At 42.8% G+C, this 25000-nt stretch overlaps 1 protein-coding gene and 1 long non-coding RNA gene across 3 annotated transcripts; one reads left to right on the top strand and one right to left on the bottom strand.

Annotated features, from left to right (window-relative positions):
* The first annotated feature begins 6172 nt into the window (after nt 1–6172).
* LOC311035372 lies at nt 6173–8087 on the top strand. Its single transcript, XR_014599705.1, has 2 exons — nt 6173–7815; nt 7964–8087. It is a non-coding gene; the product is annotated as an uncharacterized lncRNA (long non-coding RNA).
* A 270-nt stretch (nt 8088–8357) lies between these two features.
* cyp26b1 (cytochrome P450, family 26, subfamily b, polypeptide 1) lies at nt 8358–15227 on the bottom strand. Of its 2 annotated transcripts, XR_014599704.1 has the most exons (6): nt 15112–15226; nt 14737–14893; nt 13489–13644; nt 11151–11435; nt 9120–10146; nt 8358–9088 (listed from the first exon to the last, which is right to left on the bottom strand). XR_014599704.1 is itself a non-coding variant. In XM_084043535.1 (5 exons), exons 2-5 carry the CDS (start codon nt 14866–14868, stop codon nt 9751–9753), a joined length of 969 nt encoding a protein of 322 aa, XP_083899661.1. In that variant the 5' UTR covers nt 14869–14893; nt 15112–15227; the 3' UTR covers nt 8358–9750. The 2 variants fall into 2 exon arrangements, 1 of the variants encoding a protein (XP_083899661.1); XM_084043535.1 differs by having other exon boundaries at nt 8358–10146; nt 15112–15227.
* Nucleotides 15228–25000: the final 9773 nt, after the last annotated feature.

The raw sequence follows: 25000 nt of genomic DNA on the forward strand, positions 1-25000 counted from the left end.
TCTATGCAGTGTTGGGGAAGCTACTTTGAAAGCGTAGCTTGTAAAGCTACAAGTGGTTCACCATGGCAGTAGTCCAAACGAACTACATTCGTGCCCATGGGGAAAATGTCGTTTGTACAACTACAGCTAGTAAAAGTACTAGAACTACTTTTAGTTTTTTTGCGCTAAATAAATTGACAATGTGCTCGTGGGTTTTATGAAATAAAATAGTCTACCAAAAGAATGTCACATGCCAGCAAAAATATGCCTCTCAAATGAGTTTTAGTGCAAAAACACTTTTGACAAGTGTATGTGTGACACTTTTCTGCTGTAAATAAATCATCTAGGTTCTTCTAGGTTTTTAAAATAAAGACTGGACACTTAAAGCGGTACTAGGAAACTTTTTGTAATGAATTTTTTTTTTTTTGTGTCCAATCTGTATGGTAGAGTAAGTTAATACAATATAACTTATACAATCTGTATGGCAGAGTATTTATATATATATATATATATATATATATATATATATGTATATATATATATATATATATATATATATATATATATAGAGAGAGAGAGAGAGAGAGAAATTTGATGTCTCCGCGGGAGTAATTGGTTCGACTCAAGACCCAAAAGAAGGTGAACTGACTGTAAAGATTCAAAATGTCATATAATAGAAACCCCATTCAAACATTAACATGTTCATCCTAATATGGACATTTTTGCCTGAACAGGGATCTTTGAAATGTTTCATTGTTTTAGAATAGTAGCCTACTCCTTTAAAAGTTCAGAGAATTATAATGGAGGTCGATGGAAGATTTTGGGACCTCAAAAAAACACTTTCACGTAGAAACTCCATTCACATCATTTGTGCACCACCTTACTGTGGATATGCATGCTTGAGATTTTTTCTTTGAAATCATTTGTAGTTTTGGAGATATTTAACTTTAAGCGCCCCATGCATTGTCAAGGCGGCAATGGACATTTAAAGGCAGGCTTACAACTACATACTTACGCCTAGTAACCTCATTCATACTTTAAAATGTTCATCTTATTGTGGACATGTTTGCCTGAAAAGGAATCTTTAAAATTTGCATAGTTTTAGAATTGTACTCCTTTAAAAGTTCAGAGATTTATAATGGAGGCGGTTGGAAGGTTTTGGGACCTCAAAAAAACACTTTCACCTAGAAACTCCATTCGCAGTTCAAAACATCCACCTTACTGTGGACATGCATGCTTGAGATTATTATTATTTTTTTACTTTCGTTTCGGTAGTGACCAACTTTCGTTTCGGTTGTGACCCAATGGTGAAAAAATGAATGTACTAAGTCCAGAGCTCGATGAATGTTAGGGACCAAAAAAAGTCACTACAAAGTACTACCAATCAACTCTAAATTGCCTGAAACGTACTCCTAACAGGTTTTTGGGGGGACGATTTTGGCCTCCACACTTAGTGATTTTTTCGGATTTAACTTTCGTTTCGGTAGTGACACAAAAACGTTTCGGTAGTGACACAATAGTGAAAAAAAAAAGGTACTCCACTACAAAGTTTTGGGGGGACGATTTTGGCCTCTACACATAGTGATTTTTTCGGATTTAACTTTCGTTTCGGTAGTGACACAAAAACGTTTCGGTAGTGACACAATGGTGAAAAAAATAAATACTCCACTACAAAGTATACCAATCAACTCTAAATTGCCTGAAACGTACTCCTAACAGGTTTTTGGGGGGACTATTTTGGCCTCCACACTTAGTGATTTTTTTCGGATTTAACTTTCGTTTCGGTAGTGACATAAAAACGTTTCGGTAGTGACACAATGGTGATAAAAAAAAAATACTTCACTACAAAGTACTACCAATCAACTCTAAATTGCCTGAAACGTACTCCTAACAGGTTTTTGGGGGGACGATTTTGGCCTCTAAACTTAGTGATTTTTTCGGAATTAACTTTCGTTTCGGTAGTGACACAAAAACGTTTCGGTAGTGACACAATGGTAAAATAAAATTGCTCCACTACAAAGTACTACCAATCAACTCTAAATTGCCTGAAACGTACTCCTAACAGGTTTTTGGGGGGACCATTTTGGCCTCCACACTTAGTGATTTTTTCGGATTTAACTTTCGTTTCGGTAGTGACCAACTTTCGTTTCGGTAGGGACCCAATGGTGAAAAAATACATTTACTAAGTCCAGAGCTCGATGAATGTTAGGGACCAAAACAAATGTCACTACAAAGTACTACCAATCAACTCTAAAATGCCTGAAACATACTCCTAACAGGTTTTCGGTGGGACGATTTTGGCCTCGCCACTTAGTGATTTTTTCGGATTTAACTTTTGTCTCGGTAGTGACCAACTTTCGTTTTGGTAGGGACCCAATGGTGAAAAAATAAATGTACTAAGTCCAGAGCTCGATGAATGTTAGGGACCATCACTCCTGTGCAGTTGGGGTGAAAAAACACAACCATTTCACTCCTAATAATACCTATTTGATTTGACATCCTGACTTGCTGCTGTGGCTGAGCCTTGAACCTGTTACCTGCGGCTCACTAGTCAGTGACTCTATCCATTCACCTACAGCTGTTTCATTGGAGTCTGTGGTTCTAAAACTTTTTGTTGTCAACCCCCCAAATTGACATGTATTTGGGCAGTGGACCCCAATGTGAAAAGTAACACTTTTTTTTAAGTTATCTGTCTTGTTTGTTGTTCAAGTCAAAACACCAGGAAGGCTGTATTTCTTGGCCAACAGTTAGCTCAATGGGTTGAGACGCAGTATTCATGATCCAGAGGCCATGAGTTCAAATCCCGCTGGTGTCTTTACTGTGATGCTTCCCTTTGCAGACTAACTTCTAGAAGATCAAGTGAAAACCACCAGGAAGGCTGTATTTGTCATCCAACTGCTTAGCTCAATGGGTTGAGATGCAGTAGAGAGTCTGTCCAATAACATGACTTGACTTGACTGGTTTCGATTCCCACTCGAGTCAAGTGTCCCCGGTAACTTGAGGCAACGGATAAATTGACTGATATCCTTAGTGATGCTTCCCTTTGCAGACTAACTTCTAGAAACAAAAGTTAATTCTAGAAAAAAAAGTTAAAACCACCAGGAAACCTGTAACTCTGAGCCAACAGCATAGCTCAACTGGTAGAGTGTCTGTCCAATAACATGACTTGACTTGACTTGACTTGACTTGACTGGGTTCGATTCCCACTCGAGTCAAGTGTCCCCGGTAACTTGGGGCAACGGATAAATTGACTGATATCCTTAGTGATGCTTCCCTTTGCAGACTAACTTCTAGAAAAACAAGTTAATTCTAAAAAAAAAAAAAAAAGTTAAAATCACCAGGAAACCTGTAACTCTCAGCCAACAGCATAGCTCAACTGGTAGAGCGTCTGTCCAATAACATGACTTGACTTGACTGGGTTCGATTCCCACTCGAGTCAAGTGTCCCCGGTAACTTGGGGCAACGGATAAATTGACTGATATCCTTAGTGATGCTGCCCTTTGCAGACTAACTTCTAGAAAAACAAGTTAATTCTAAAAAAACAAAAACAAGTTAAAACCACTAGGAAACTTGTAACTCTCAGCCAACAGCATAGCTCAACTGGTAGAGCGTCTGTCCAATAACATGACTTGACTTGACTTGACTGGGTTCCATTCCCACTCGAGTCAAGTGTCCCCGGTAACTTGAATGAACTTGTTTTTCTAGAAGTTAGTCTGCAAAGGGAAGCATCACTAAGGATATCAGTCAATTTATCCGTTGCCCCAAGTTACCGGGGACACTTGACTCGAGTGGGAATGGAACCCAGTCAAGTCAAGTCAAGTCATGTTATTGGACAGACGCTCTACCAGTTGAGCTATGCTGTTGGCTGAGAGTTACAGGTTTCCTAGTGGTTTTAACTTGTTTTTTTTTTTTTTAGAATTAACTTGTTTTTTTTAGAAGTTAGTCTGCAAAGGGAAGCATCACTAAGGATATCAGTCAATTTATCCGTTGCCCCAAGTTACCGGGGACACTTGACTCGAGTGGGAATCGAACCCACTCAAGTCAAGTCAAGTCATGTTAATGGACAGACGCTCTACCAGTTGAGCTAAGCTGTTGGCTGAGAGTTACAGGTTTCCTGGTGGTTTTAACTTGTTTTTCTAGAAGTTAGTCTGCAAAGGGAAGCATCACTAAGGATATCAGTCAATTTATCCGTTGCACCAAGTTACCGGGGAGCCTTGACTCGAGTGGGAATCGAACCCACTCAAGTCATGTCATTGGACAGACGCTCTACCAGTTGAGCTAAGCTGTTGGCTGAGAGTTACAGGTTTCCTGGTGGGTTTAACTTGTTTTTCTAGAAGTTAGTCTGCAAAGGGAAGCATCACTAAGGATATCAGTCAATTTATCCGTTGCCCCAAGTGGGAATCTAACCCACTCAAGTCAAGTCAAGTCATGTTATTGGACAGACGCTCTACCAGTTGAGCTAAGCTGTTGGCTGAGAGTAACAGGTTTCCTGGTGATTTTAACTTGTTTTTCTAGAAGTTAGTCTGCAAAGGGAAGCATCACTAAGGATATCAGTCAATTTATCCGTTGCCCCAAGTGGGAATCGAACCCACTCAAGTCATGTCAAGTCATGTTATTGGACAGACGCTCTACCAGTTGAGCTAAGCTGTTGGCTGAGAGTTACAGGTTTCCTAGTGGTTTTAACTTGTTTTTCTAGAAGTTAGTCTGTCAAAGGGAAGCATCACTAAGGACTTGAAGCATCGAGCTCTGGACTTGGCTCAAGTGGGAATCGAACCCACTCAAGTCATGTTATTGGACAGACGCTCTACCAGTTGAGCTAAGCTGTTGGCTGAGAGTCACAGGTTTCCTGGTGGTTTTAACTTGTTTTTCTAGAAGTTAGTCTGCAAAGGGAAGCATCACAGTAAAGACACCAGCGGGATTTGAACTCATGGCCTCTGGATCATGAATACTGCGTCTCAACCCATTGAGCTAACCGTTGGCCAAGAAATACAGCCTTCCTGGTGCTTTGACTTGAACAACAAACAAGACAGATAACTTTTTAAAAAAAGTGTTACTTTTCACATTGGGGTCCACTGCCCAAATACATGTCAATTTGGGGGGTTGACAACAAAACGTTTTAGAACCACAGACTCCAAGGAAACAGCTGTAGGTGAATGGATAGTGTCACTGACTAGTGAGCCGCAGGTAACAGGTTCAAGGCTCAGCCGCAGCAGCAAGTCAGGATGTCAAATCAAATAGGTATTATTAGGAGTGAAATGGTTGTGTTTTTTCATCCCAACTGCACAGGAGTGATGGTCCCTAACATTCATCGAGCTCTGGACTTAGTAAATTTATTTTTTCACCATTGGGTCCCTACCGAAACGAAAGTTAAATCCGAAAAAATCACTAAGTATGGAGGCCAAAATGGTCCCCCCGAAAACCTGTTAGGAGTACGTTTCAGGCAATTTAGAGTTGATTGGTAGTACTTTGTAGTGACATTTTTTTTGGTCCCTAACATTCATCGAGCTCTGGACTTAGTAAATTTATTTTTTCACCATTGGTTCCCTACCGAAACGAAAGTTGGTCACTACCGAAACGAAAGTTAAATCCGAAAAAATCACTAAGTATGGAGGCCAAAATGGTCCCCCCGAAAACCTGTTAGGAGTATGTTTCAGGCAATTTAGAGTTGATTGGTAGTACTTTGTAGTGACATTTTTTTTGGTCCCTAACATTCATCGAGCTCTGGACTTAGTAAAGTTAATGATGAGCACTGCCTATCAAAAGCCAAAAGATCAACTTTAATAGAATAGAGTCCCTAGGTCAAGAGTGTGACACATTTTCTTGTGACTTAGGCTAAAGAAATCGCCTAAGTCTGCACTAAGTCAGTTACTCCACAAATACTTGGTCAATACTTGGACAAGTCAGGTCTACAATTGCCAAAGTCAAAACTCAAATTGGCCTAAGTAATATAATCCTCTTGTGAACTGACAGACAGTATTTGTATGTCAATAGTCATATATTGTTTAAAACGTTTTGGGTGAAATTATTACACTTTTTGTTTTGTTTTACATATGCCATTATTTTAAGAAAATGTAATCCATTGCAAACATGGTGGCATGCATACTTTCAAGTCCATACATCTGACATACAACTAACACACGTAACCATAGATATGCAGACATGAAGAACACACACCACAAGCTCTTTCTTTACTTTTAATACTTTATTACAGGAGTACATTTAACAATCAAGGTAACAAAAACATGACAGAAGGAAAAAGAAGGAAAAAAACAACATTCATATTTGAATTAAGTGATATTTTGTCATGTAAAGAGAAATACAAATATTATTTATGTACAGAATGACAAACAGGCTGGCAGGAAAAAGAATGGAAAGTGTAGTGTCATAGCATTAAAAAAAAATTAACATACCTCACAAGTGCTTTCTGTATTTTTTTTCCCCATAATCAATACCAGATATGATGCAGTGATAGTGAATCCATGTAAGAAAAACAAAAAAATAAAATAAAAATAAAGAAATAATAATTATTACGATAATCGAATCAACAATATTAACATTGTAAACACAGTGTACAATATAACTGAAATACATAATTATTGTAAATAACACCCAATATTTACCAACGACCTCTTTCTTATTTTAGGCTAGAAACTCTAAATCTGAAATATAATAAAAATAGCATTTCAAATATCTTATGACAACAATATTAATCATACAATAACATTAATATTAGGTTATTAGTAGACATAAGTAGCTGAATTCTCCCGTGGCTTGCTAAGGAAAGGAATAATATACATGTTAATATACACTATAGCCGATACGCTCTTTTCGTCAACAATTGCAATTATTCTATCCCCTATATATATATATATATATATATATATATATATATATATATATAGGGGAAGGATACAAACTATTGTAGCAATCTAGATCTCTCAGTTAGAAAATATACACAAGTAAAGCAGCAAAAAGAATGTCTACTTTCATATATAGTATTTTTTTTCCATCATAGATATCAGTGGTGTGTTCGTTAACAAGAATGAACCATCTCTCATACAGGCAGAATCTGCCGATGCCATTGGACACAAGACTGTCCAATGAGAACCCCTGCCCGGCCCGCCCTCCCCATTCCTGGAACCCCATTGGTCCGTTCTCTCTTAGCCAGGCTTCTACTTGTAACCATCTTAGAATTCTGGGCCAGGGGCTTCCCGAATGTCCCCGAGGTCCTAGAATCCACCAGATCAGTTCAAAGCGCTCCGTCATAGATGCCTGTTCAAATTTAAAAAAAAAAAAGTATTTTCCCCTCTTTGACGACGCAAAAGATGCTCCGACCGAGTCCTGATTGTGCAATCACCTTGAATGATAAATCTCTGGTAGCTAATAAAGTGTTGTCCTTTTATCCCCCATCAGAAACCACCATCATTAGAACATGGAGTTTAGCTTTCTTTCTTTGTTTTTGTTTTTTTGCATTATTTTGCGTTGATTGGAGAAGCAGCAAAGGCAGAATGAACGTCACCTTCTCCACAGAATTCAAAATGGCTGCCCAAACAGACGACACAAACTTAAAGATCGCCAGGAAAACAAAACAAAAACAGAAAAAACACAGAATGACAAAGCGCCAATCAAGCAGCATGTATTGTGTAGTCCTCCCCAAAACTACTCCACCCCTCTTCTCCTCATGCCCTACAAAATCGTTCAGTTCAGAATCGTCCTCTTTTTTTTTTTTCATAAATCATGAGTACTCCGTGATATCCCGGCCATTGAGAAGAAGTCACTGGCCAACAGACAATAGGTACAATCTCAATGCAACATGGTAGTGTAGGTCTATGGGGGGTCATCCCTATGTTCCCCGGGTTCTATGTTCCCCCACTAAGGTTAGGGTTAGGGTTAGGTTTAGGTTAGGTCCTATGTTCCCCGCTCTCCCTAGGAAAGCGGGGAACATAGGACCCGGGGAACATAGGTACGGTCCCGTCTATGGAAGCACAGGCTGAGCGAGATTACAAAACAGACATTGTACAAACTTATCATTTACAATGGTTTCAGTTACTCTTCTCCATGAGCTTAATTAATAATAATAATAATAATAATAATGAAAACAACAACAAGCACAGCTGAAATTAATGTACAAAGTGCTTTACAAACTCAACATCAGAGAAGGGTGTAATATCTGTCCTGTCGTTAGAACAGGGATAGTCAGAAAGACAAGTGGAAACTTCTGCCATTGTGTAATATCAGAACCTATAGAAAACTACCAAACTCCTGCCTGGTTAGGAAACTACCGAAACCATTTTAAACAGTATGTTGTACAGGTCTGTTTATAGATAAAGGGTAGCCTGTTTATGTGCAGTCAGACACAATTACAAGTGGAGGGAGAGAGAGAGAGAGAGAGAGAGAGAGAGAGAGAGAGAGAGAGAGAGAGAGAGAGAGAGAGAGAGAGAGAGAGAGAGAGAAAGAAAGAAAGAAAAACAAAAGAAAGAAAGAAAGAAGTAAATGCTTATTCAACTTAATATCCTGTTCATCACCTGAGTTCATACATGCTTTTAAGAGGGCTGGGACATACCAGCAATTATGGAACAACAATATAAAACACATGGGTTTTTCTGGCCTCGGAGAAGTTCATGATAGACACGTGACAGACAGAGAGCTGACACTTGCACATATAATGAAAAAAATAACTTTCATAGATAAAGTGTCCCATTTACATTGCTTCACAATGTTACATCTGTCACCCTTTCAAAAATGAAACGTCCCATCTATAGCTTTCTGTTACCACTGCCTCCCTAAAAAGAATCCCTACGACTAATTAATTGTAATTAATTAAAAAAAATCTCTTTTCCAAATCTGAACCATTTAGATTTTGGACCTGTGCGGCCACTGGCCCCAGTTAAAGCCACTGTCTGGTTCGATACATATCTGCTTACCCTGGTAGAACAACTGGAATGGCCCATATTGACTTTTGATTAAAACACAAGCTAAACGCTAAACATGTTAGCCTCTTTCCAAGCTAAACGCTAAACATGTAAGCCTCTTCCAAGCTAAATGCTAAACATGTTAGCCTCTAAAAAAGCTAAACGCTAAACATGTTAGCCTCTAAAAAAGCTAAACGCTAAACATGTTAGCCTATAAAAAAGCTAAACGCTAACACGTTAGCCACTTCCTTCCTTCGTCTCCATACCCTGTTTCATCCATCACTCCCTTCTTTCCACTGTCACTCATTATTCTTTTACCTGGCTTCTAACTCATCCCTCCATTTCTACAAAAGAATATCCATGCACCATATCTAGCCTACTTCTTCTTCCTCCTCCTTCCTCCTGTTGTGCATTTCCTCCCCTGCTTATGCGCTATATTTGAAATTATATTACATAGCTTTTTTGTTTTAACTTTACATACTTTTTTGTTTTGTATATTTCTTTGACGGGAAAAAAAACACAAAATAAAATACACACACATTAGAGAATCTCTAGGCCTATAAACATTTTTTTTGGCAGCTTCTACCGTTCTCTGAAGTAAAGTCCCGATAATCGACCACGACGACAAGAGAAGGACTTCTGCTTTTCATTCAGTTTTTTTTCTGTAAAAGGAACCTCCTCATCGGCAGAACAGAGGCAGAGAGAGAAGAATTTGACAGTTCTCCATCTTTCTATCCTTCGTTTCTTTCAACCGCGCAATCCCCAACCCCACCTCAATCCCAACCTCTCTCCTATTCCTCCTTCCATTCTTCCATCATCTCCTCCTCCTCCTCCTGCTCCTGCTCCCACGTCGGTCCCTTCACACGGCGGCTCCCAGCAGCAAGTCCTCGGGCTTGGCCAGGATCTCGTTCTGGTTGGAGTCCAGGCCGTAGAACTTGACCTTCAGGCCGTCCACTGGGTGGACGACGGGCACCATTGTTATCCGGGGGAAGTTGCGGGTGGCCAGCTCGAAGCGGCTGGTGCTGGCCAGCTCGATGGCCAGGATGCGCAGGAAGAGCGTGGCCAGCTGCTTGCCGAGGCAGGAGCGCACGCCGCCGCCGAACGGCAGGTAGTGGAAGCGGCCCTCCTTGTCCTCGCCGCGCTCGGCGCTGAAGCGGTCGGGGTCGAAGGTCTCGGCGTCCCGGAAGACGGACGAGGTGTCGTGAGTGTCCCGGATGCTGTACATCACGCTCCAGCCCTTTGGTATCTGGACCCCCTGGAGAGGGTTAAAGAGAGCGAGAGGTGTGAGAAAAGGTGTCCAACGTTGGTAATAAATGGACGATTTGGAGATACTACTGTACCTACTTTTATTTAGACCTGTTCTTGTAACCTATACGTTGTTATACCTTTCATTCCGGGAGCCACCTCTGTGTCTCATTAGTTGTTGCTATACCAAAATAATGTTTTTTTTGTTTGAATTTTAACGTTTTCAAGGCGTTTTTAGAAGCTAGTTACCGCTTTCACTCTTAAATTTGTTTTTATTATTTTTGTATTGTTCCTTTGTTTTTAATTTCCATCATTGAATTACCTTTATATTTCCTGTTTATGTATTGTATGTGAAGCACTTTGTAACCTTGTTTTTGAAAAGTGCTATATAGTGTAAATAAAGTTTATTATATTACAGAGGGCGTTCATTTACAAAAACACACAAAAGGTTATAATATGGAGATAAGAGGTTTCTGCGATATATATATATACGTATGTGGAGGACAGGTGGGCAGACAGACAGACTGACAAAATGTACTTGAGCAAAATTACAAAGGTATTGGTATCAAAATATACTTAAAGTACCAAAAGTAAAAGTACTCATTATACAGAATGTCCCATTTCAAGTGTTGGAAAATAGCCGATCTACAAGCTCACTGCGTCACATCGCGACGCATTGTGAGCTTGTAGATCTGCAATTTTCAAATGGTCAAAATGTATATAGGGCTGAAGTGGTTAATGTATGTTTTGTAATAATCATCAAAACCTACAAAGTAACTAGTAACTAAAGTCTTCAAATAATCGTAGTGGAGTAAAAGTACAATATTTGCCTCTGAGATGTAGTGGAGTAGAAGTAAAAGTATTGATAATTGGAAATACTCAAGTAAAGTACAAATACCTCAAAATTGAACTTAAGTACAGTACTTGAGTAAATGTACTTTGTTACTTTACACCACTGCAGACAGACAGACAGACAGACTAGGGGGTGGGGTTGGGTTTGGGTTTGAGACTCACGTCCAGCTCAAAGGTCTGCATGGCGGTCCGGTAGCCCCCCGACACGGGCGTGTAGAGCCTCAGCACCTCCTTGATGACGCAGCCCAGGTACTTGAGGCCCATGATGGTGTCCAGCTGCAGGTCCCCCTCGGGACACAGGCAGCCGTTGTGCAGCAGGCCCCGGGCCCTCAGCTCCTCCCGCAGGCGCTCGAGCACGTTGGGGTGGCGCAGGAGCTGCATGATCAGAGACGTGCTGGCGCTGGCCGTGGTGGCGAAGGCGGCGAAGATCAGCTCGATGGTCGACTCCTGGAACGCAGAGAGAGAGAGAGAGTCTGTTAATTTAGTCTAGTGGTTCTCAACCAGTGGTCCGGTGGACCACCAGTGGTTCTTGAGGGGGTTCCAGGGGGTCCTCAGCCAAATTAATAGATAGGAACCAAATTGACCCTTATGTGTCTGTAACTCTGAGAGTGTACAAATGGAACCAAATGGACCCTAACGGGACAATTTGGTTCCATTTGTACACTCTCAGAGTTAAATGAACACTAATGATGATGATACAGTGTAGATTGGGACCCCCAAGAAATGAAAATGGTTGAGTCCCTGCCTGGCATATCTTTTCAAGTGGGGGTCCGTGGGCTAATATGTGTCAATTTGGGGGTCCTTGACACAAAAAAGGTTGAGAAACACTGATTTAGTCGATTAGTCCATTTATTAGTCCATTTATTAGTCCATTTATTAGTCAATTGTTAACCCATTCAATCCGGGAACGCATCTGTGTCATGTTAGATTTTAGCTACAACCATTATTCTATACTTTCGGCTATTCAAAAATAGCAGATCTACAAGCTACGAACGTGTACATTGTGGCTTGTAGATTTATTCATTTTTAATTGTGAAAATGTGTGCAAACCATGTTTTACTCAAATCGTTGCTTCTGGGCATTCTACAAATGTCTTCTAAATCCTTTTTTGAAAAAAAACTTATGTCGCTATAATATCAGTGGTTGTCAAACCTTTTTCATGTCAAGGACCACCCCCCCCCCCCCCCTCACCCCCACGTCATGGTTCCAGGGACCCCGAGAAGCAAAGATTTGAGTTCAAAATGTATATATATATTCACACATTTTCACGATCCTTTTTTTTTCGTAAATTCATTTTTTATTTAAGGTTTTAGCGCAATCACATTTTCATTATAAAGTTAGAAACATATGTCTGTCACCTAGTGGCAGCGTGCACTTTTGGCGCTGATCGGTGCAGCGATTTGTGAGATTAGGCTAGCCTAGATTCTTTATGTTTTTTAGCCACACAATATTATTGAACTTCTCACACCAGAGCAATGGCATTTATGTTGAAAATCGGCTAAGTTTTCCTTTAAATGAACACTATTTAAGTATGTATTACATTTATAGGTTACAGATGTAAAACATGTCTTGACCCAATTATGCCAAATTAATAATTTAAGGCCCATATCCAAGGTCTCCTGAAAGTTTCATGTCATTCCGTGCAGCAGTTTTCCTGCTAAAGTCGCTCACAGATAAACTGGAGTCAAAACAAAGCTCTTTTCCCGCGGGGATGGGGGGGGACGGGGGGGACGGGGGTAATAAGAGGTCTAATTTTCTTAATTCATTTGGAAATGGATGGAAAAAGATGCTGTTACTAATGGCTTGAGCACAAACTGAGGGAGCCTAGTACACACATTAGGTGCATATTAAGCTTATTAGGTTACATAACTCCCAGAAACGTGGTCAAAACTTCATTGCATCATTTTCCAAACGTACACACAGGGCACCGTCGTCAAACCCAAGCTGGGTTTCTACTTTCCAAAAAAAAAAAGAAAAGTCGATTTTCTTTTAGTTTAGTTTTCAGTTCGTTGTTTTAGGTACGGCGTTTCCATCCAATAACAACATTGTGTGTCTGTGTGCGTGCGTGGGTGCGTGTGTGTGTGTGCGCACATGCATGCGTGCGTGCATTTCTCTGTGTGTGAGTGTGAGTGTACAGGAGGCCTCTTTCAGACCCCTGGCGGGGGTAGTGTTGACTTATTTTTGGCCCTGGACTCAACCCAGAAAACCTCAGAGAGAGAGAGAGAGAGAAGGAGAGAGAGAGCGAGAGAGGAAGAGAGAGAATGAGAGAGGGAAAGAGAGAAAGCGAGGGAGAGAGAGTAAAGTTTCCACAAAATTCCTTAGAATTAGTCTAATAGGTAAATACAGGGTGTGCCTGTCTGTGTGTCTACGCTGCTGAGTGAGAGTGTGTGTGTGTGTGTGTGTGTGTGCGTGCGTGCGTGCGTGCGTGCGTGCGTGCGTGCGTGCGTGCGTGCGTGCGTGCGTGCGTGCGTGCGTGCGTGCGTGCGTGCGCGCGCGTTACCTTGAGTTCCTGCATGGTGAGTTCAGTGCCGTTCTCCTTAGCGCTCTCCATCAGAACGTCGAGTGCGTCGCTATAATCCTTCCCCTGGGAACACAAAGGCTTCTCTCTGATGGCCTTCTCTATCCCCTTGTGGAGCAAGTCCCGTGCACGGATACCCTGAACACACACACATACATACATTTAGTAACATTTACCAACTAGTCGATTTAACATATTTTCTGCATCTGTGTTTCTTTTGTGTGTGTCATAACTGCAGTACTGCCATGACCCCTGAATGTACTGCTGGACAAACTCCATGAAGTCTTTAAGGGCATAGAATGTAACTTTGCCCTCTGTTTACATAACAAAACAACATGTGTCTCTGCAAGTAAATACAGCCACGCTACTCCAGTGGCTTTGATTGATTGATTGAATACTTTTTATTAACAGTTTGCAAAAAAGGCACGGTGGCACAGATGTATACAAAAGAGTGATAAAAGGATACTGTGTATTCACTGATAGCTGCTGGTATAAAGATAAATTATTGGGGGGAAAACATTTATTTTGTAAAATGAAAAAAAAATAAAAAAATGCATGCTTGTGTGTAATATGACACACTGCATATTGAATGCTATCATGGTGTCCATATCAAATAAAATATGAAACTATGTTGAAAAATGGAATTTCAAGAGTTCCGACTCTGAAATGTTTGTGGTTACCACCAGCTGTTTCCTGGAAATCCACCAAATGAATTCAGATGAGTGCACAGTAAAAACCTTAAGTGTTACTTTATCCATTTATTTGGAACTCTGAAAGTGTACAAGTATACACTCTGCCTTGACAAGTAGCACTGCCTGAAGCTCATACGCGCAACATCTCCCCCAGGCCAATTAAGCAGGTGTTCCCTCTTGTAGCGGTAGATGGGTGGTCTCCGGGCGCGGTATAGACCCTAGTTTGAATCCTCCCATCGTAGTACATGGAACTTATGGATTGCAGTTTTACATAAACACTCAAGATTAGACTGTATGCACCAGTGTTTCCCAAGCAGTGGGTCTTGAACAAATTTTTATGGGTCGCAATTAAATATCCCTTTTAATAAGTAGTGGCCGATCTACAAGCTCGGCTATTTTCGCAAGTTTGGGTCAACATTTTCTTCTGGGTCTTGAGCTCAAAGGTTTGGGAACCACTATAGCTATTTCTACGTGTTGAACCTTCCTGTGGCAGTCTCTTTCCAGGGTTTCCAGTTATAATACGGGACGTTGTTCGTACCTTCCTGTAGCCGGTGAAGGGCAGGTCGATGGGCAGGGTGAACACGTTGTCCACAAAGTCCTGGAAGGTGGAGAACAGGTGTCCCATCTCTTCCTCGGACACCCTGAAGCCCAGCAGCACCCTCACTGCCATGGTGAAGGACAGACGCTGGCTCTCCCTGGACAGCACAACACACAGTACGACTGAGTATAGAACAGTTTACCCTTCTACTCTTACAGTAACTGCCTTGTGTTATCTATCTATCTATCTATCTATCTATCTATCTATCTATCTATCTATCTATCTATCTATCTATCGCCCGATCGATAGATAGATAGGAGTATAATAGAATACAGTATGGTACCTATACATACAATATCATTGTAGAGACCCTACCTGTAGACGTTGATAGGCTCAGGATTTGAACTCCACACTCGTAGACTCTCCTGAATGACCTGTTGGATCTTAGGAAGGTACGACTCCAGCGCCTCGTGACTGAACACCTTGGCAAACACCTGGACAGACAGACGGATGGAGAAGGAGAGATAATACTCAATAAACAACTTTTGCATGTTTCAAAATACACCTTTGAAATAATGTTTGAATACACAGTGTTTTTTTGGCCACAGTGCAGCACACTGTTTCTCAACACCTGTTTTTTTGATTGCTTGATTGATTGATTGAATACTTATTTAGCAAGTTACAGTGGGAAACAGTACGGGCGTACAGTTATGAAAGCTGTGCTAAAAGGATGACACAAAAAGATCCGGGAGGCTTGTTTCCATTGTGGTCCATTGTACTCAATTCATCAGTAAGACATGCCATACATACGATACATTACATATCAGCAACAACACTAAAAGCAATGCTTGATATATTTACAGAAAGAAAGGGGTTGGGGGGCGAGGGACAGAGGACGACAGTCATCCTGTAACTCTGAGAGTGTATCTCACAGAGTTACAGGCACATGAGGGTCCATTTGGAGCCCCCTGGCGGTCCCGGGCCACACGTTGAGAACCACTGGTATAGCGTATAAAAGTCGTGCATGGTTCATATATATATTATATATAACTCTGGAGATCACATGCATGTCGCATCGCAAACACTTTAATCCCCAAGTCCAACCAAAACATTACATTACTGTAAGGCTGCAGACAGATCATTGTCAGGAGATAATTGACAGCTGTACACACAGATTACCACAGGCTTTTATCTCAATGAGAGCTCCCGACAATGTGACTAATTACGGGCAAATAATCTGTAATCCTTCAAAGTCTCTGAGCAGGTGTACCCCACACGCACACATGCACGTACGTACGTACACACACACACACACACACACACACACACACACACCCACACCGTTTGCCTCCAGGGAGTAGCTAATCTTGATTGACAGTGTATGAATAGATGGCAGAAATGTCAACTTGAACATCTCTGTTTCCAAGTTCAAAAGTTCTACCATCTGCATTCTATCCTTCCCTCCGCCGGCCCCCGCCTTCTCTCTCTCTCTCTCTCTCTCTCTCTCTCTCTCTCTCTCTCTCTCTCTCTCTCTCTCTGCCCTCCTCCATCAATGTTTGTTTTCCCTTCATCTTCCTCTCATTGGTTGCCCCGCTTCTCTTCCCCACATGAATTACTTTTATTCAATTAGTATAAAACTATTTATGTGTGAGAAAGGAGGGACTGAGTGAGTCACACGCACGCACGCACGCACGCACGCACGCACGCACGCACGCACGCACGCACGCACGCACGCACGCACGCACGCACGCACGCACGCACGCACACACACACACACACACACACACACACACACACACACACACACACACACACACACACACACACACACACACACACACACACACACTCTGTTACTGTATGCTCCCTGTGTCATTCTGCTGTTGTATCCTGAGGGCTGAGGAGCCCCCACCGGGAGGACGTAGAGCCTCCGTCCTAGTCCTCCCGCCCAACACTCCCTGCTGACAGATGCTGCCCCCACCCTTCCCGCCTCCCCTCCCCTGTCAGGTGATAAGAAGGTCATGTTGGCTCTCATGCGTTGAAGGAGGCATGAGCTCGGCCCTGGCCTCCCTAGGTTGGCAGAGGGAAGGTAGTGCCCAGGATTACATAGACAATTGGCACTGGGTGTAAAAAATGGGGTTACAAAATCGTGGGATAAAGATTTATAAAAAATGTATAAAAACAAATACGACTGAAAATAAATGGAATTTTATTCAAAAGGCCATGACTAAAACTAAATCAAGATTTGTTGTCAAAATCAACACTGCAGCCTATCGTGAGTTGGTAATGAGGATGTAAGTCTGCATTCCAGTGGGCAGACCGGGAAGATTGAAATATGTGAAAGGGTCGATGCCTCAGTCGCGTCAGACGGGTGACACCGACGGGTGCCCTAGCCGCCACCCAGCGCTGCAGCACAGCACGCCCTGAGAGCGAGAACGTGTTGATTTAATCTGTCCCTCGACTCTTCCACCCCTCCCTCTTCTCTTTCTCCCTCTCTCTCTCTCTCTCTCTCTCTCTCTCTCTTGCTCTCTAACAGTACAGACTTATATATTGTAGATGTTTTTCCTCAAGAGTCAGCAGAAATGGAAAGAGAGAGTGAGAGAGAGAGGGGGGGTGGTGGAGTAGAAAGACATAAAGAAAGAAATGGACATATAGAGAAACAGAGAGAGCGAGAGAGAGAGAGAGTTAAATGTTTCCTGGCTGATCCTTGTAGTTCTAAATGTGACTCAGTCACCAGCGTTCAGACTGTTTGGATAAATAACATTTTTGTTCATGTAACCTTTTAGAACGCACAAGAGCTCCCACATTACTGACACACACGCGCACGCACACACGCACGCACGCACGCACGCACGCACGCACTACACTACACTACACTACACAGTTGCATTGAGTTTTCTTTTATTCTGAACTAAAGGATGGATGTCTGTCTGCCTATGTCTGTCTGTCTGTCTGTCTGCCTGCCTGCCTGCCCGTCTGTCTGTCTGTCTGTCTGTCTGTCGTCTGACTGACTTGAGATGACTCAATGACCCAGCATTCACACTATTCTATCTTTCATCTCTAAATGTGTCCCATATATTTCTATCTTTCCCTCCTCACCTCTCCTCTGTTTCCCTCCCTCCATCTCTCATGTGAATGAATGAACAATAGTCCACAGAGCTGGTGTGCGTGCGTGTGTGCGTGCGTGCGTGCGTGTTCAGATCACAGAGGCCTCTAAGACCAGATCAGGCCTACATTTCCTCTACTGCCGCGCCCAGAGGCCGCTGGCCCCAGATCAGCTTACACTGACCTGTGCTCCAACCCCAAACACACAGGCTGACCCCAGAGTACACTTTACTGAGGACATCATATGGTGCTTAGGAAGGTATAGTAGCCTACTCAGTTAGTTCCATCGGTAGTTTAACAGTTAGCTTGATTGGTAAACAGGTAGTTAGTTAGTTAGGTAGGTAGGTAGGTAGGTAGGTAGGTAGGTAGGTAGGTAGGTAGTCAGTTAACCCATTCAATCCAGGAGCGCATCTACAAATGTCTTCTAAATCCGATACGTTTTCTGAAAACCATCTCAAAACATTTTGTTCCAGGGACCCCCCCCCCCCCGCAATTGCAAAGATTTAAATTACAAATGTTTGCTTTAAAAATATATTTATTCAAAGATTTGCACAAAGATTCAAGATTTTTCAAAAATAGCACATCTACAAGCTCATAGTGCGGCACTCTGTGCGGCACTATGATCTGCTATTTTTGAATAGCCAAATAAATCTAAAATGACAGAGATGCATTCCCGGATTGAATGGATTAACTAGGTAAGTAAACAGGTAATAACTTTTATAATTAGGTAGGAATAGTAGGTGAGTCAGTCAGTCAGTCAGTCAGTCCATCAACAAGTCTCTAAATTAGCATAGCACCACAGTGTTGAAGATAGATGTGGAAAATGAAATGGAACGTTTAAAGCACTTTGAGACAATAGGACAGTGACCATTGTCATCCCTAGGGTCATCCCTAATTAGTGGGATTGAGCCCAGCTGTGCTGATTAGGCAGACAGAGACACCTGCCTTCAGATCTGCTTTGATTTTGTTTGAACAATGACATGCCAACATATTGTTCCACCTCCCTTTTCCCCTATTTTTAGTATTGTCAAGCGTATAGGCAATAAATGATTTTTAAGTGCTAAGTAAAGAATGTGTCTGACTCTTAATTCTCAACGCAACACACTAAGTTAATAAACTGTACTGTATACTTCCCATCAATGGGTTTTTGGTCCTGATGGCCCACCACCACCTCAGAGTTCATCACACCAAGAAAGAACCATAATTAAAGAGCTATCCTTACATAAAGTACATGCCCACCAAAAGAGATAGACGGTTACATATCGTCTCTGTCGGGTTGGAAACCTCATTATGTCCAAAATGGTTACCTTCAGGATTCAAATCCAAAAATATCAAAAGTAGCAGATCTACAAGCTCACAACGCGTCACTTTGTGCAGCGTTTCGAGCTTGTGGATCTGCTACTTTTGATGCTTTTGTGTGACGCTGTAGTATGATCAAGTAGGGCGTTAATTTAAAACAAAAACAAAACAAAAAGTTCAAATATGGAGATAAGAGTTTTCTGCCCGACAGCAACAATATAGTACATACACACCAAATATAGTCCATAATGTACACACCAAAAGAGCTAGACCGTGCACATACAGTATACACACTAACAGACCATGAGTGCGTGCACACACACACACACACACACACACACACACACACACACACACACACACACACACAAATCAACGTCTCTGTACACATACTGTACATACACACCAAATGGAGGTTGTATAATTTAGCCTTTTAGCTCATCTGCAATGGATTACATGTAATTGCTCAATTTGAGTGGACTTTTATTCTGACACACGTGCACACACACACAGCACACACACACACACACACACACACACACACACACACACACACACACACACACACACACACACACACACACACACACACACACACACACACACACACACACACACACACACACACACACACACACAGGGCAGTAGCACTGCGCTACTGTTGGCCAGTCAGTCAGTCAGTCAGTCAGTCAGTCTGTGCAGAGCCGAGCCGAGCAGGCGGGCAGGGAGCCAAGCCAGCCCAGAGGTAACTACAGGTTAAATAAACACACACACACACACACACACACACACACACACACACACACACACACACACACACACACACACACACACACACACACACACACACACACACACACACACACACACACACACACACACACACACACACAGGGTATCTCCCCTTGTACGTCTGTCTGCCAGTCAAACACAGTTTCTTTTTTACGCAGTGTCACTCTGGGACATTCCAACACCATGCAGGGCAGGATGGGGGTGGGAGGGTGTTGGACTGTGTGTGTGTGTGTGTGTGTGTGTGTGTGTGTGTGTGTGTGTGTGTGTGTGTGTGTGTGTGTGTGTGTGTGTGTGTGTCTGACACTGTAGCATTTGCCCCAGAGCGCCCAGATGCAGGGAAACACACTCTCACACACACACACACACAAAAACACACACACACACACACACACACACACACACACACACACACACACACACACACACACACACACACACACACACACACGTTTTATGTCAATTCATCGTCACATGGCCTCATGTGCACAGACATACAACATGCACAGTGACATACGACACACGCTGCACACACGCACGCACACACGCACGCACACACACACGCACACACACACAAATATAGTCACAGAAGTAATGACGGATTTGCACAGATACTTAGGTCTCACACACACACACACACACACTGAAAAGGTAGGGCGCGCGCACACACACACACACACACACACACACACACACACACACACACACAGAGACAGGGCTGTCCTAATAACGTCCATATGTGTTAAATTATATGAAAGTGCTGCGAGCTGCTCGTTCCACAGACATGTAAAGACTCCTTTATTCTTCTCTCTGCCCTCCTTTCCCCTTCCCTCTCTCTCTCTCTCTCTCTCTCTCTCTCTCTCTCTCTCTCTCTCTCTCTCTCTCTCTCTCTCTCTCTCTCTCTCTCTCTCTCTCTCTCTCTCTCTCTCTCTCTCTCTCTCTCTCTCTCTCTCTCTCTCTCTCTCTCCCTCTCTCTCCCTCTCTCTCTCTCTCTCTCTCTCTCTCTCTCTCTCTCTCTCTCTCTCTCTCTCTCTCTCTCTCTCTCTCCCTCTCTCTCTCTCTCTCCACTCCCACCTCTTCCCGTCTCTCCCTGCCCCTCCATGCACCTCTTTTTTCACCCGTCTGACTATTCTCTTAGTCAAACATACAGTCAGTCTATGTGTGTGTGTGTGTGTGTGTGTGTGTGTGTGTGTGTGTGTGTGTGTGTGTGTGTGTGTGTGTGTTTTGTGGCCAATGTTAGTGCATGCTTGACATGAGTAGCAGCGAGGTTGCTCACGATGATTGTTCAGCCCAGCACACATGGACACTTTAGCTTGCAATGATTGGTCAGATATAGCCATATCAGCCCTTGGAAAGATAATTGTTATCGGCCCCTGGGCTTATATACCTCGTGATGTCTTGTCTGCTAAAGCTTATTCACTCCCCTCACCCAGAGCAAATTATAATTTATTTATTTCAAATATTATTTCAAGACACGTAAAATTTGGTCAAGGAAAACAGAATTAAATGCATGTATTTTGGCCTTTCCCACAATACAATGCATTTATGGAACATTTTGTCTATATCGTGAAACAAAACATTTTGTTTTTTTTTGTTGGTGATTGTGAGTAGGATATTAAAACAGAGAGAGAGAGAGAGACAGACAGACAGACAGACAGACAGACAGACAGACAGACAGACAGACAGACAGACAGACAGACAGAGGCAGATAACATTATGGTAGGTTTGAAATCAAATTGGCTATGCCCTCTACTGGTGATGGATAGAAGTGCCAAGGCCTTTTCAAGGACACCCACCCACCCACCCACCCGCCCGCCCGCCCGCGCGCGCGCGCGCGCACGCACGCACGCACGCACGCACGCACGCACACACACACACACACACACACACACACACACACACACACACACACACACACACACACACACACACACACACACACACACACACACACACACACACACACGTATGAGCATGCACACAAACCAAATTTTCTGTGTGAGATTCACAGAATATATTCACAGTGATGGAATGTCTGTCTGTCTGTCTGTCTGTCTGTCTGTCTGTCTGTCTGTCTGTTTTCACCCTCCTCTTTTCTCTCAGCTCCTAAATATAGGAATGGAGGGATTGCTCCAAAAGAAAGAAAAATAAGAGAAGGAAAATGTGGAGCAGGCGAACAGGGGAGAAAGAGAGGGAGAGAGAGAGGGTGAGAGAGAGAGAGAGAGAGAGAGAGAGAGAGAGAGAGAGAGAGAGAGAGAGAGAGAAAGAGAAACAGAGAGTGAGAGAGAGACAGAGACAGAGAGACAGAGGAGGGGGTGATGGAGGGCATGTGAGTGTTGGAGAGAGGGAGAGTGAGAGGTATGTCAATAGAAGTTAAAATAAGCGGTAACTGCCACTGTCAACATTGTGTGTGTGTGTGCGCGCGTGTGCGTGTGTGTGTGCGTGTGTGTTGGATTGCTGGTCATGCACGCTGTTATTGCAGCGCACACAGGGACACACTCTGTACTGTTTGTCATGTTTCCAGTGTGAGAGGTTAGCAGCGACCGGGGACATCTTTACATGTTTATCATCTCCAAAGCCCCCAGCTATAGCCCTGTTTGGCCCCTAGCCTGGCTTCCACTAAAACAGGCCAAACAGCGCTAGCTTGGGCTTTTGTCATGATTATAGCCTAGTTTCCACTACAGCGGTATGTTCTCAAAAGACCAGTGGTGTAAAAAGTACTCACTAAGTACTTACCTAAGTAAAATTATCAATACTGCAATGTAGAAGTACTCTGTTACAAGTAAAAATCCAGAATACCAAATTTACTTGAGTAAAAGTACAAAAGTAATACTATCAAAATGTACTTAAAGTGCCAAAAGTAAAAGTACTAAAATGTTAAAAATAGCAGATCTACAAGCTCACAACGCGTCGCATCGCAACGCGTTGTGAGCTTGTAGATCGGCTATTTTCAAATAGCCTGGGTACAAAATAGGACTAAGGTGGTTAATGTATGTTTTATAACATACTCATTTATATCTGCAAAGTAACTAGTAACTAAAGTTTTCAAATATTTGCAGTGGAGTAGAAGTAAAAGTATAGACAACTAGAAGAAATACTCCAGTAAAGTAAAAGTACCTCAGAATTGTACTTAAGTACAGCACTTGAGTAAATATACTTAGTTACTTTACACCACCGCTCAAAAAAGTTTTAATTTCCAGGACCCCCAGCCATCACTCTCACGCTGCGTTCACACTGGCAGATACAAAGACACAAAGCAGAGAAGCATATCTGTTGCTGAGCTGCTGTTTCATTGTTGCAACAACGAGCGTGTTGACGTCATGCGTGAAACATATAAAGGAAAATAAAGCCTGAGAAAAGTTGAGTGGAAATGATTAAACAACATTGTGGCGTTTGGTAGCTTTGTAGCTGCAGTTGAAGCCGGCTGAACTTGGATTGTGAACAGTGTTGCCAGATTCTGTGAGAGAAACAAGCAACCAGGTCTGGCAAAACCCGCCCAAAAGCTATTTGAAAATAGCTGATCTACAAGCTCTTGCGGGGTAATTATAATAAGCAGATCTGGCAACCCTGATTGTGAAACATGGGGCGTAGCTTTGTATCGTCATGTAACCCGGCGTCCATTGCAAACGAATGGTAGGTAGCCTGTAGCTTTGTATCTGCCGGTGTGAACTATCACGGTTGCAGACCTACAAGGGCACATTTCCTCAGTGGCCTTGTGGTTAGTGTGTCCGCCCTGAGACTGGGAGGGAGGTCGAGGTTCGATCCCCCGGCTGGGTCATACCAAAGACTATACAAATGGGACCCAATGTCTCTCAGTATAGTTGCTCAGCATAGTAGCAGATACAAGCTCTGCTATTTTTTTTGAAGAATCGTGAAAATGTAAGCAAATCTTTGAATATATTTATTTTTAAACAAACATTTTGTAACTGAAATTTTTGCTTCTGGGGGTCCCTGGAACGAAACATTTTGAGATGGGGGTCCGCGGCCAAATACTGCATTTTGGGGGTCCTCGACATGAAAAGGTTTGAGAACCAATGCCCTAAAAGGCTCATTACTTTGCTTACGTATGGGTCAATTTGGAAACCCCAGGAACCCTGAGGGTCCCTGGAACCCCACTTTGAACACCACTGCACTACAGGGTCAAATGATTACAAACTACAATTTAGGCATATAGCAGATACTGAGTGAAACAACAGCGCAAAAGCTATGGGTCTTTACCCTGGTTTCTGATATAAGGCCAAACAGTGCTATGGGCTTCATTGGCTAGCACTGTTTGGACTTGTAGTGGAAAGCTGTAGGCCTCTGAACCCAAGCTAGCGCTATGTGTTGTAGCGGAGAGCCAGGCCACTGTCAGTGGACTGGTTTCCTGGTTTATTATGGGGTTGTGTGGAAACTGCCCGGCTCTGTTGATCCACTAAGAGTAATGTAGTGTGAACACTGTTTTTCTTTAAGAATATCAGTTAGAGGTTACGTACACTCACACACACAACCAGACACACACCAATGCAAGCGCACAAGCAAGCGTGACCGCATGTGTGCGAGTGCACACACGCACACACGCGCACGCACACGCACGCACGCACGCACGCACGCACGCACGCACGCACGCACGCACACACACACACACACACACACACACACACACACACACACACACACACACACACACACACACACACACACACACACACACACACACACATACACACAGTCCTTCTCTCTCACCGTCTCGCTTTTGAATGTTGACATAAATTTATTACCCAGAATACAGTAGGAGAATACACATGCACAGCATGCGCGCGTGGGCGCACACACATACACACACACACGCACGCACGCACGCACGCACGCACGCACGCACGCACGCACGCACGCACGCACGCACGCACGCACACACACAGTACATAAACATTTCTGCATATAAGGAATGCCATGTTAGTTAGTACGCTTATTTACCCTGAAATCACACCAATTGACCTCCTTTACCTCGTTGGCATTCTCTCTTCCTCTCCTCTCTCTCTCTTTCTCTCTCCTCAATGTTATTATTTTCTTTTCTTGCATCTATATCTAT

This window comes from Gymnoscopelus microlampas, assembly GCF_963454915.1.
Source record: "Gymnoscopelus microlampas genome assembly, chromosome: 19".
Classification (NCBI taxonomy): Eukaryota; Metazoa; Chordata; class Actinopteri; order Myctophiformes; family Myctophidae; genus Gymnoscopelus; species Gymnoscopelus microlampas.